The sequence below is a fragment of the Mauremys reevesii genome, linkage group 18 (genome assembly GCF_016161935.1).
Source record: "Mauremys reevesii isolate NIE-2019 linkage group 18, ASM1616193v1, whole genome shotgun sequence".
NCBI classification, from domain to species: domain Eukaryota; kingdom Metazoa; phylum Chordata; order Testudines; family Geoemydidae; genus Mauremys; species Mauremys reevesii.
The window spans coordinates 17093244-17105930 of NC_052640.1; the positions used below are offsets into that span (position 1 = coordinate 17093244).

Here is a 12687-nt window from a genome sequence, read left to right on the forward strand (position 1 = left end):
TTTATTGTCATATCAAGTTGATCCATAAATACAGGGTTGGCTGCTCCTCTTTAGGAACAATTGGTAGTTTCCCTTTGTTGTTGACTGGCTTTCCTTACTTACACATCGATAGTCTGAAAGTCAGCACATTACCCTGCCTTTCTCTTATGTTGCCAGTGAGCAACCTCCTTTTCTCAGTTAAGGCTGGAACAGAAGCTCTCTCCGGGGTCTGGAATTACTTTGCAGTTGTAGAGCTCCCTACCAATTCAACAGAGAGAGGGCTACATTGGTCAGAAGATTCAATCTGTTTGTTTCAAAAAGTGGGGTTTGAATGTCATACAAACTTTTGAGGGAATGGGTTGTGCTCTGTGGAGAAATGACTAACTCCAGGTACACTCCAGATCTTACATCATCAAGCATACAGATAGCATTCCTAGTCCCAGGTTTCAGTGGTAGCCGTGATCAGAAGGTAAGATTTGGTAAATGCTGTTAGATTCTGGAAGAGGATGGGATTATGTGGTTGTGCATAATATTTCTAAATTTCTGTCTCCTGTATTTTTCCATTTTAAGCTCACATGTCTGAAACGACCTTTAGTTGTCATACATGAGCTGTTTGACAAGTCTATCATGGACATCTCATGGTAAGATGGCTTTCTCTTTTGTACAAAAGCTAAAACAAAATATTGTCTACTTCTGTACCTATCTGTTCAGTGGAAGTTTTTATTCTAGTACATTGCAGCACTGGTCACATTTTGAGCATAATTTGAGCACCACATCAGTATGACCTGAAGTTTTTGAAGTTGCAGCAATATCTTTGTTAACTCCATTAGTTTTGACTCAACTCTGTTATTCCATGTACCAAATAGGCCCTTAGTGTCTCTAGAACAGATGAAAATGTATTACATAAAAATTCAAATGTAAATAATTTCCCTGCTATGTGTTTGGAGTGTGTGTATATCTCCAGGTAGGGGAAGAATAGTGCCTTTGTAACTAAAGGATATAAAATATAATAATAATACAGTGTTATGATGTACAAAGACATCTGTAGAATAAGTTCAGCTTGTTAGAATTTCCTCTTTTGAGCAAGCTGCTACTATTTTATAAAACTTAATGGGCCTGGTGGATTTTACACATATGTAACTTATATACAGTTATTCATTTACACTGATGCAAGCGAGAAGACTCCAGCATGTCATTTCAGTCCCTCTTCTCCCCTCCCAAAAAATCCACAATGGCTCCCATCTCCAAAAATTATTCCCTTTTTCTCTAACATGAAGTTCTTTAAGTATCCACACTTGCTTATGTGTCTGACCTTCCTGGTAGTTTCTCATTCAGAAAATTAAACTTAGCTGCTCTATTCTTGAATAAATAATTTAGTTCTATCAAAGGTGTTGCAGTGCTATGTAAGAAGGTATGCGTTCCTTTGTGGCAGAATGTAGCGGAAGGGTCAAGTTAAGAGAGTTTCAAATCACGAGGCAAGTATCAAACAGAAAATAATGAAATTATAAAGTACTATGACACACCCCGCCAATCACAGCGTAGAACATAGCAACCTTCCAAGCAGCTGTGTTTTTTCCAAAGGGCATGGAGTCTAGTGTGGGTTTTGTCCAGAGTCCTGTATTGTGTGGGACATCATGCTTTTCAGCTATCTTCCAGCCCAGGTCCCTCTTCCCTGTCCTGCTGCAAGAAGCCTTAGGGTTGTCAGGTGTCGGGTTTTCGACTGGCATGTGCAGTTGAAAAGAGACCATGAAGGCTCTGGTCAGCAGCGCAGTTGGGCTAAGGCAGGCTCCACGCAGCTCCCAGAAGTGGCAACATGTCCCAGTGGCCCCTAGGCACAGGGGTCAGGGAGGCTCTGCGTGCTGGCCCTGCCCCGAGCGCCAGCTGTGCAGCTCCCATTGGCCAGGAACAGCAGCCAATGGGAGCCTTGGGGGCTGCGCAGGCACTTTGCAGAGCTGCCTGGACGTCCTTCCACCGAGGGGCCGGACATGCCAGCTGCTTCCGGGAGCAGGGCGGAGCCATGGCAGGCAGGGAGCCTGCCTTAGCCCCGCTGCACTGTCAACCGGGAGACGCCTGAGGTAAGTGCCGCCCGGCCGGAGCTCACACTCCAACCCCTTGCCCCAGCCCTGAGCCCCGTCCTGCCCCGCAGAGCCCGCACTCCCAGCCAGAGCCCTCACCCCCTCCTGTACCCTGCCCCAGCCTGGAGCTGCCTCCCATACCCTGAACCCATCATTTCTGGCCCCACCCCAAAGTCTGCACCCCCAGCTGGAGCCCTCACCCCCTCCCGCACCCCAACTCCCTACCCCAGGCCAGTGAATGTGAGTGAGGTTGGGGGAGAGTGAGCAATGGAGGGAGGGGAACTGAGGTGAGTAGGGGTGTGGCCTCAGAGAAGGGGTGAGGCCTCGGGGAAGGGCATGGGGCAGGAATGTTTGGTTTTGTGCAGTTAGAAAGTGGCAACTCAAAGAAGCCTGCAGTGACCATTGCATGAGCACTGACTCCTCCTTACTCCAGTGGTAGCACCAGCACTACAGAGCAGGACTGTCTGCAGCATGTCTTGCTGTATGGTGACAAAGCACTGGGAAAAAAACCTTATTTAGCCACACTCTCACTCTCCCTGCCTCCCGATGTTATGTCTTGGGAATGACCTGCATTCAGCAGCTCCGTTATGTATTCTGACAACCCTGCCTCCCTGCTATCATTCATCCTGTCCACCGTGGGCTGCCGTGGTGTGACAGCTGAGCTAGGGAGACACGCTTGCAGTTCTCCCCTGTTAGCCTTGAGCCAGCACCTAGCTGTCTGTTAGAGAGAGGCCAAGATGGCAGCAGCCACAAGCGGCCCCAGCCCTCACTGCACCAGGCAGTAAGAGGTGTGTGGTGGTGGGGGGAGCTGAAGGGATGAGGAAAGGGGCGGGGGCAGAATGGAAGAGGCTGTCCCAGGTTCCTTCACTCAGGCTCCCTCCCCGGCTGGACAGCATCACAAGTCCCTAGGCTGCCACTGCACCCAGCCCCCCCCTCCCCCTTCTCCAACTTCAACACCTTCCCCGCCCCCCCAGCCCTCGCTCTCTTCTCTCCATAACAAACTCTCCTCCTGCCTCTGGCTCCCTCCCTGGTGGCTACTAGCTATCTTCAGCTATCCCTGCTGATGCCCAGGCAGCATGAAGGAAAAGGAAGAAGTAGCCTGACCCTAAAGCAAAGGGGTGAGGAACAGACGGGCACAGGGATAGACTGGAGGCAGCAGGCTGCAGTTATAGGAGAAGGGGGGAATGGGACTGGCTGCAGGGGGCAGTAGCAGAGGGGGATAGAAACATTGGGGGCAGAGATAGAAGGGGTATATGTTAAAGGGCCGGGCTGGGGGGGTGGTGGTGAACAGGAGCAGCAGGGTCTGTAACCATTAGAGGGCACTCCCCTCAGAACCTGGGAGTGCTGAGATACAGAAATCCTGCTCTCAGCAGTATCTGGGAAACCCCCTGGCAAAATGTGTGTCATTCTTCTCTAGCGACTGGCCCCTACAGAGGATAAAAGATTCTGTTGCTATCAACTACTTCATTAGCTCAGGCGGTCAAGGTCTGTGCTGTGAATCTAGAGGTTCAACCCTGCTGATGACCAATGTGGGGATCAGTATGTTTCCACATGATGGAATTTCTGATTTTTTTCAGTTGTTTTTTTAAAACCTAGAAAATTACATTTTAAAAACTACATTAAAAGAATGTTAAGGTAGCAAAGTCAAGAGATACCAGAATTGAAGTTGCAAATACAACCTTAATTCAGCCTTCTTGTGTGTTATGATGCAGTCTTTAATTACATGATCACCTGCTATATTTTCCACAGGACCCTTGCCACATTCAGTTCATAGGATAGATGTTGCTTTGGGCATGTATCAGGGTTGTACAGTGAATGAGGTGATTGTCTTTAGAATCTTTGTCTCATTTACTGCAGAAGTTGGAAGGTGTGTGGTGAATGAGGCAAGAGAAAGGTTGATCTCATGGTTAAAGCCCTGGACAACTGGATTCTATCCCTGCCTCTGCCACAGAGTTCTTATGTGATGCTGGACAAGTCACTTAAACTAAAACTTTCACAGATGGCCAGTATGTGTTTCCCAGTTTTCGGGTGCCCAAATTGAGACACACTGAGCCTGATTTGCAGAAGTTTTGAGCACTTACAGCTGCACCTGAAGTCAATGGGAACTGTGCTTTGAACATATAAAGTGCTATAATAATGCCCCCCCTCTGTAAAATTGAAAATGTTAATAATACCCTAGGGATGTATTCTGAAGATACATTCACTGATTGTGAGCTACTCAGATGCTATGGTGATAAGTGCCATAAAAATGAGGACATTAATAATAATAATAATTTTGTCTTCAGAGCAGGGTTTGAATAGTAAGCAGTAAATAAGCATGGGGCCACACACTGAATGATGAGGATAAAAAGGAGTATTGAAGAGCTACCCATTCAGTGAGCACTATCCAATCTAGGCAGGAGGTCCTGTGGGGAAAAATAGTATGTGAACATGTAATTGAAGACTATCATAATGCATATGAACAACAGGGCTGAATTAAGGTTGGACAGGCCACCTTAATTCTATCATAGTTACTTCGGAATGCTTGACTTTGCAACCTTAATGTTCTTTTAAAATCGTTTTTAATGCAATATACACCTCTACCCCGATATAACGCGACGCAATATAACACGAATTCGGATATAACATGGTAAAGCAGCGCTCCAGCAGGATGGGGCTGCGCACTCTGGTGGATCAAAGCAAGTTTGATATTATGTGGTTTCACCTATAACGCGGTAAGATTTTTTTGACTCCCGAGGACAGCGTTATATCGGGGTGGAGGTGTATTTTACACCTCGCAGTTCTGTTGAGCCTTTCATTTGAGGATATCTAACATTAGTTAAGTTTCCCACCACCCTGTAAAGTAGGTAATAAGTAGTATTCCCATAATAGAGGGTGTAGAGACCACTGGGAATTGTGTACCCATACTGATATACCTATACTAGACTTAAAAGCCGTTTACTCAGGCAGCAGAATATGTACAGTTTGGTCACTTGTCTATATGCCTTCCCCATGGATCTTACTGTCAAATTAAATAATATTTTGTATAGAGATTTCCATCAAAAGACTTCAAAGTATTTTACTTACATTAATGAGTTAAGGCTTGTGCGCTAAGTAGTATAATTGCATAAAGGAGTGCCTTGCTGTTCTTTCTGCTGTAGTATAGCAGCTTTGTGTAGTTTCATTACCTATGTAAAGAAAAGGCTGCCTCACCTGCAAGTTACACCTTTTTCAGTGTTATAAAGTTTTAGAAGCAATATCCAGTTAACATTTTTGACTGTATGGATAAATGTTCTTGTGGGATATTTAGAGAGACAGTAAGTGATCAGCAGAAAGCTTGTTGTTTTATATCCTGTTTAGAAAATCAAATTTGTCTGGCTAAAATCTTAGTAATATGGAACCATTCCCAGAAGTGCAGTTTCAGTCTTGTACCCAGGTCTAAAATCAGACTGACTTGGAACAAGGAAATCTGAACTGTGCATACTGCCAGAACTTTCTGAGCTTTCTCTATTTTAATAGAGTTGTAAATTTGTACCTATCACTCTTATATCTGAGCACCATTACATTTTCAAAAATCTTTTCCAAAAAGGGAGATAAGACACTGGTCTATATTTATTATTTTATTGTGCAAGCACCTAGGAGCCCCAGTTTGCTAGGTGCTGCACAAACACAGAACAAAAAGTGACATTGTCAATGTCCAGTGATGGATCCTTGAATATGGTTTTACTGGTGCCTTCTTGATGTTCATCTGGCATTGTACCCTCAGACAGAGGCACTAGCTCCATCATCAGTGGATATCTACACTATCCCAATGTTTACATCTGAATCCAAGAATTTTTTATTTGTCCAGCAAGCAGAAAACTTACTAGGAGAAACTTGACTCACTTTCCAGTTGGGAGTTTGGGTTATCTAAGTTACCTACTATCTGAGACAATTTGACTGGGTGTGGCACTGCAGATCCTATGGTAAAGACAAAGAAACCCTTTTTTTGTCTCTCATGCAGCCATGATACATGTTTTTTAAAAACTGTTTGCAATTGGGCTGACTCAGCAGGACTTCTGCCATCAATGCTCTGCTGTCTTAATTTCATCTGTGACACATCATCTGTAAGTTTCTGTTACCTGTTAGGGGGAAAACTGCATTTAGGAGCTACTGGATCAGTGGTCAAGGCCTCTTCTAGCAAAAAACCCCAAGTGTCTGAATAATGGGCCACATTTGGAAGGTGGTTGCCTTATAAGGGCCACAAGGGCTTTTAAAAAAAAACTTATTTTACAGTCGTTGTTGAGGCCCCCATAAAAATGCTGGTATGGTGCATATGCTGTGTACCAGAGTAGCCAGGCCTCTGTGTGCAGTATACTAAAGCAAAAAACAAATCTCTGGGCTAAACTAGAGACTATTGGGTTGGTTCCAGTCTCCATCTGGCTTCTATTATTGCTGATACCACAGAGGGATGGAATCACAATGGAGCAGAAATGGCTGGTCATCTTCAGCTTGTATATCTTCTCCTCCACACTCTCTCTATGTCTTTTCTATGTAGATTGTAAGATCTTTGGTGCAGTGACTGTCTACTGCTCTGTTTGCCTACATAGTGGCCCCCATTCTCAATTGAATCCTACACATTACCATAGGACTGTGATTCTCAGTGCCTAAAAAGGGAAGCTTTTTAGTTGCTTATGTGCTGAATGCTGCCCTTAGCCCAATTAGTGGGCATATTTAGCACATACTTTCTGAAGCAAATGGATTTGTATTTTTCCTTTGTGGTTCGCCTTTAGTATTTAACATTTTAAATTCTTCCAGTTTTATCCCTAGTCTTGGTTTTTCACAGTCCTGATCATTAATGTGGGTGAGCACCATGTTCAAAAGCACATGCATGTATGTAGTCACTGGTTATCAAACATAGTCCCTTGACTATCCCATGTTGCCCACTTCTTTGCACTTCAGTAGTTGCTGGTGTCATAAATCCTATGCTAACCATTTATTTTTACAGTAAAACATTTATGGATTGCATAAATGCAGCAAAGAAAACTTTTTAAAACTCGTGGTTTCAAAACAAAGATCTTTACTGTCTTTCAGGACCTTAAATGGACTTGGAATCTTGGTGTGTTCCATGGACGGATCAGTGGCTTTTTTGGACTTTTCCCAGGATGAACTTGGAGATCCACTTAGTGAGGAGGAGAAGGTACTATGAGCTTTCAGGACAAATGTGATCATCCATTCTTTTTCTTTACAATAATATTCTCAAAACTGTTCATAGAAGCTTGTAGTTGATTGATTTTCATATTATAGAAAAATGTGGTCTTGTCTGCTTTCCAAAACCAGGGAGTTTTTTTGTAAAGTCAGCCATCAAGTTCAGAAACAACTTGCGGTATTAAGAATCCTTTCCAGAGTAGAAACTGTCTTGGCAAATACCCATTTGCTTACATTGCATTATACATTTGAAACATTTGTCTGGCCTAAGTAGTGAGGAGTGACTTCCTGATTTCAAAATTATGGTTTAAAATTACTCTTATGAGCTTGCATGTAAGTCTTTTTAGCATGCTTTGCTATCAGCTGGATTTTCCCCCTTATCACTGCTAGCAACAGAAGTTTTGCCACCCTGGTTAAGTTTGTTAATGAGTTGGATGTTATCTAAAAAATATAACGAGAGAAAAAAATCTTTGAATGATGTGTAAATAGTATTGAAGGCACTTCTATATTGATACTAATAGATATGTGTAATGTCTATATAGCACAATCACTGATGTATTGGTAGCAGTTGTAATCAGGTTTTGTTTTTACATTTTTAACACCCTTAGAGCAACATTCATCAGTCTACCTATGGTAAAAGCTTAGCGATAATGACTGAGGCTCAGTTGTCCACTACCATTATTGAGAATCCAGAGATGCTGAAGTATCAACAGAGACAGCAACAGCAGCAGATGGAGCAGAAGAATGCAGCAATACGGGAAGCAGCAGGGACTGCCACGGCAGCTCCCAAAGTGGCGAGCATGGTTAATGGTGAGAGTTTGGAGGACATTAGAAAGGTAGGCCTTTTGAATGGTGATTTTATAGTATCCAGTAGAAATTTGATAATTAGAGAGAGATGGTGCGTATGGTAACATCTTTTATTGGACCAACTTCTGTTGGCGAGAGAGACAAGCTTTTGAGCTTACACAGAGCTTTTCTTCAGGTCTGGGAAAGGTACTCAGAGTGTCACAGCTAAATACAAGGTGGGGCAGATTGTTTAGCATATGGAGTTAATATGGTGTAAGAGACTATTCACAGTGAAATGGGCAGTTATGGGGGTTAGTGGTTTATAGATTGTTGTAATGAGCCATAAATCCAATGTCTTTATTAAGTCCATGATTTTTTAGTATCTAACAAAGTTATGAATGTAAACTCCCAGGCTCATCTTTTGAAGGAGTTGTGCAGGTTTTCTTTGAGGTCGAGGACTGAGAGGTCAGATATGAAGTAATGGTTTTGTGAAAAGTGTTCTAACTTGTATTTAGCTGTGATTTATTGTTTGTATTATGGTGGTGCCTAAGAGCACCAATCACAGATCTGGGCTCCATTGTGTTAGAGATTATACAATCTCTTATTAAAAGACAATCCTTGCTCCATGGAGTTTATGGTCCTAAAAATCCAGTTTGTTTGTGCTGACAGGAAGGCAGATCGAGTGAGTGTGTGTGCAAATATTTGGGGCCTCTTTGGTTCAGAAACACGGGGTGTGTGAAATTTTCCCTGCAATAAAGAATATAATTATTGATGAGCATTTTTCATTTCATTGCACCTAACCAGAGTCTTGTGTCAACTGGAGAAAGCATTCATATTAACGTTATTTTCTCCCCTTCCCCCAACAGAATCTTTTAAAGAAACAAGTTGAAACACGGACTGCAGATGGCCGGAGGCGGATCACACCTCTCTGCATAGCTCAGCTGGACACTGGGTATACTTTGAAGTGTTTTACTTTTCTTATCTCCCTTGACCTTTTCATCGACTTCTTCCAGTTCACACTGAAAAAATTTAGGTCCATCTTAAACCCATTGCATATTATAATATCTTACATTTAAGAACTTTTAAGATGAATGAATTTCAGAGTGCTTTTATAATGATCACTTTACCTACCATTAAAATGCAGCCACTTCTAGGGTAGAAAGTGGCAGCTGTTCTGTGAAAATAATACTGCAGAATAGTTTAAAGAAAGAGAAGTGAAAATCATTTCAAATTAAATACACAGACATTTAGGTGAGATGAATGTAATAATTCCACTTGGAATTTGGCTGTTGTGTGTTTGCGAACACTTGTTCCAGCACATTCCAAGTGCTATGGGATCTTGAATGACTGAGTGGTCCCATCCTTGGTTTCCTGTCTCATCCAAAAAATGTTTTTTTCCTCTTCTAGGAATATACTGTGTATTGAATCCTTCAGTGTTTTAGATTATCTGGATTCGTGTCCTCAGAATGAGCAGCTTTAGCTATTGTTTTTGGAAGAGGGAAAAAAGATCCCAAGATCAGAGCCACGAATGAAAAAAACCCTCCCTTTTCCAAGGAGCTTGTTATACTTTCTGTCGTCCAAAGCAATTTCTAAAGCATGTGTCTACATCCTGTGTAATCATGCCAATCATGATTTGAACTCGGTAGCTGGCTTTTGCAGGAAATATCCTGCATACAGTTGTGAATCTGCATTTATCCCAGTGTTCTCTTAATAGTAAGATCTAAGAGCCAGTCTAGAATGGTTAGTGTTAAGACACAGGTTTTCTGCAAGCTAATGTTTTGCATCTGTCAACTAACTCTATAAAAACTCTTTAACTTAAAACATGTTTTCACCAAAATGGGAGAGCTCCCTTTGTTTGTTCTTCAGCTGTACACAAATAAATATAACTCCTAAGCAATGCGCATTCCTTCTACCTCATTAATTAGCAGAGGTAAATCGCAAAGTACCACATTGGCCTGCATTGCAGTAGAGATGAGAGAAAAATATGTGGGAAAAAATGGATGGGTTTTTAAATGTGTCTATTATACACACACAAGTGATATTAAAGTTAAATTAAAATACTTTAAAAAAATACTAATTTTAAAAAGATCATATGTACTTGCTTTTAATCTTTTTTGGTATAGGGATTTTTCAACCGCATTCTTCAATAGTATCCCGATATCTGGATCTCTGGCTGGCTCAATGATGTCTTCTCAAAGTAATCAGCAACTGATGTCATTAGATTCCAATGCAACCAATTCCCTCGGCACTTCCAAGCCTTCTCTAGAACCACTGGCAGCCAGTATAAAACCAACAGATGATGCAGTCAATAAAGATGGGTCCGTGTTTGAAAGAGGTTTCATTTCTTTTAACGTAGATGACTTGTCCTTCATAATTCTCTAAATGAGCAGTTGCTAAAGTGGTTTCCCTGCTAGAAAATATTAATTGAGAATCTAGTATTGTCTTGCATACTTCAGGATTTTGTTACAATTCAGTTACGCTTTTAACAGTGGTGGGAACTAATTATACCAAATCCATATTTTTGTGAAGTCAGTTTATCCTTGTTAACATCCAATGCACACCACTATGCAGCATTTACTAAGAAGTCAACTAGCATGAACGCCTCTGTTTTCCTTGAGGAAATGCATCCATTGTTGGATTGAGCTTTGAGTTGGGATATACCTAGTAGCTTTAAAACACTACAGTTTACTTAATTAAGCCTCACAGGGCTGAACAAATCCCTAGGCGTGCACTGGTAATGCTCTTCTCCAGTGCAGTAAGATGTATTTTAATTGTTATCCATTGGAGTAACCACTAAATCATTCTTATAAACACTGAGCTGCTATTAGTACAAGATTGCAGCCCCCTTAAAACCTCTTTATTCAGTCTAAATTCAGTATTTTAAAAGTGAGCAAACCTTATTTAGATGATTTTTTGTGATGTAAGGTCCTGTTGTGTGGTTCAAAGAGTGTTTGCAAGAACCAGGTTATGTGGTTTGAACTGTAGTGTAGGCAACAGCTAGGCTTGGGTGTAAAAATTTCAGCCTGCAACAGCAAAAGAAATTTGCAGTGGAGACCTACAGATCATTTCATGCTGCTTCACTGCAAATATGTAATCACTAATTTATTGTACTTGGACACTAAATGCCTACAGATAATATGTATTTTAATCAACGAATGAGAATTATAAAGAATGAATCAGTTGGATATAGCTAGATGAAAAGACTTTATGCAGCAGCATTAAGATTTCAACTCTCAGATCTATTATAAATAATTTTTGAGAGTAGAGGATATTGACACGTGAAAGGATATGGTGTATTTTAATTCACACACGTCCAAGAGTGGCCAATTTAATGAAACATCTAGTCCATGTAGAAGGTTTTGATAAATGCTGATTTATTTTTGAGTACTACACGACTCCAAATATATTTTCAATCTTTGTTTTTCTCTTTCCTCCTTGAATAGTGTAAATGCTACCTCTGCTTCAGCTGCTCCCCCTGTATCATCTTCCTCTGTGCTAACAACTCCATCTAAGATGGAACCAATGAAAGCATTTGACTCGAGATTCACAGAACGATCCAAAGCCACCTCAGGGACGTCTGCTGTAATAAATACGAATCAGACCGCCATAGACAGGTAAGTGATGGTACAGAGCAGGAGAGGGCACACGAGCAGACGGTGATAAAACAATATGATTCTCTGAGGTATGGATGCATCAGTGCTGGGATTCTGGAGATTAACTCAGATTTCTATAGAAGAAGGCAATGAAAAAGAGCTACTAGCAAGAAAGATTTTCTGAGGTAACATTATCCATGGATACTCATATTTATGTTTTCAGCCTCAAGCATATGGGACCAAGAAAATCCTTCAGATCTTCCTTAGTTAAAACTTTTGTTTCAAGATAAAATCATTGCATGTGAGGTCTTCATGGAAGACAATAAAATCTAGCCTGCCTGCAACAGGGAGTTCCATCTCAACCTAAATTACATTACATGGAAAGTAGATCCCAATAGCTGCAGACATATTTCAGTTTTGTGCTGAGACCCTTGTATAGGCGATACATTTTCTTTTCAAGTATTTATCTGTGGAGCCACATGATCAGAGTCTAGAAAAGGAAACCCTTTCAGTTTGGTGACGTGAGTCTGTGCATGTTATAACACCCTGACCCCTTAACAAATCGCGTAGAAGGTCAGTGTCTTGCCAGTGAGCTACGTAGTTACCCCATTTACAGTAAATACAACGGTTTTTTCCCTGTCCCATATTTCCTCCCCTAAAACTGTCCTTTTGCTTAAAAAAAACAAAACAAAACCACTATTCCGGAGGATTGGAAGGTAGAAAATTTTGTACCTGTATTTTAAAAAAGGCTCATGAACTGATCTGAGGAATTATAGACCTAATCCTTACATCTGTACCTGGCAAATTGCTTGAAACAATAATTAAAATAATAGAGTAATAAAACACCTGGAAGATCATTATATGATAGGGTCTAACCAGCACGGTTTCTGCAAAGGAATATTGTATCTCACTAATCTTAAAATTCTTTGCATGTGTCAATAAAGTAGTGGATAAAGGAAAATCAGTGGATGTAATTTATTTAGAGTGCTGATAGGCCTTTGACAAGTTCCTTCATGCAAGAAGCTAACTAGTCATGGAGTGAGAGGCAAAGTATTGTCAGGGATCAAAAACAGGCTAAGAGACAGAAA

At 41.3% G+C, this 12687-nt stretch overlaps 1 protein-coding gene across 3 annotated transcripts in view; it reads left to right on the forward strand.

The window, feature by feature from the left end:
- Positions 1-12687, forward strand: part of LOC120385874 (protein HIRA) — a 59591-nt gene that overhangs the window by 28888 nt on the left and 18016 nt on the right. For all 3 annotated transcript variants that reach the window (XM_039504384.1, XM_039504386.1, XM_039504385.1), the window contains 6 exons: positions 550-620; positions 7107-7212; positions 7829-8056; positions 8873-8958; positions 10130-10324; positions 11450-11620. In XM_039504384.1, the coding sequence (XP_039360318.1) occupies positions 550-620; positions 7107-7212; positions 7829-8056; positions 8873-8958; positions 10130-10324; positions 11450-11620 (857 nt within the window). The remainder of the gene's footprint in view (positions 1-549; positions 621-7106; positions 7213-7828; positions 8057-8872; positions 8959-10129; positions 10325-11449; positions 11621-12687) is intronic.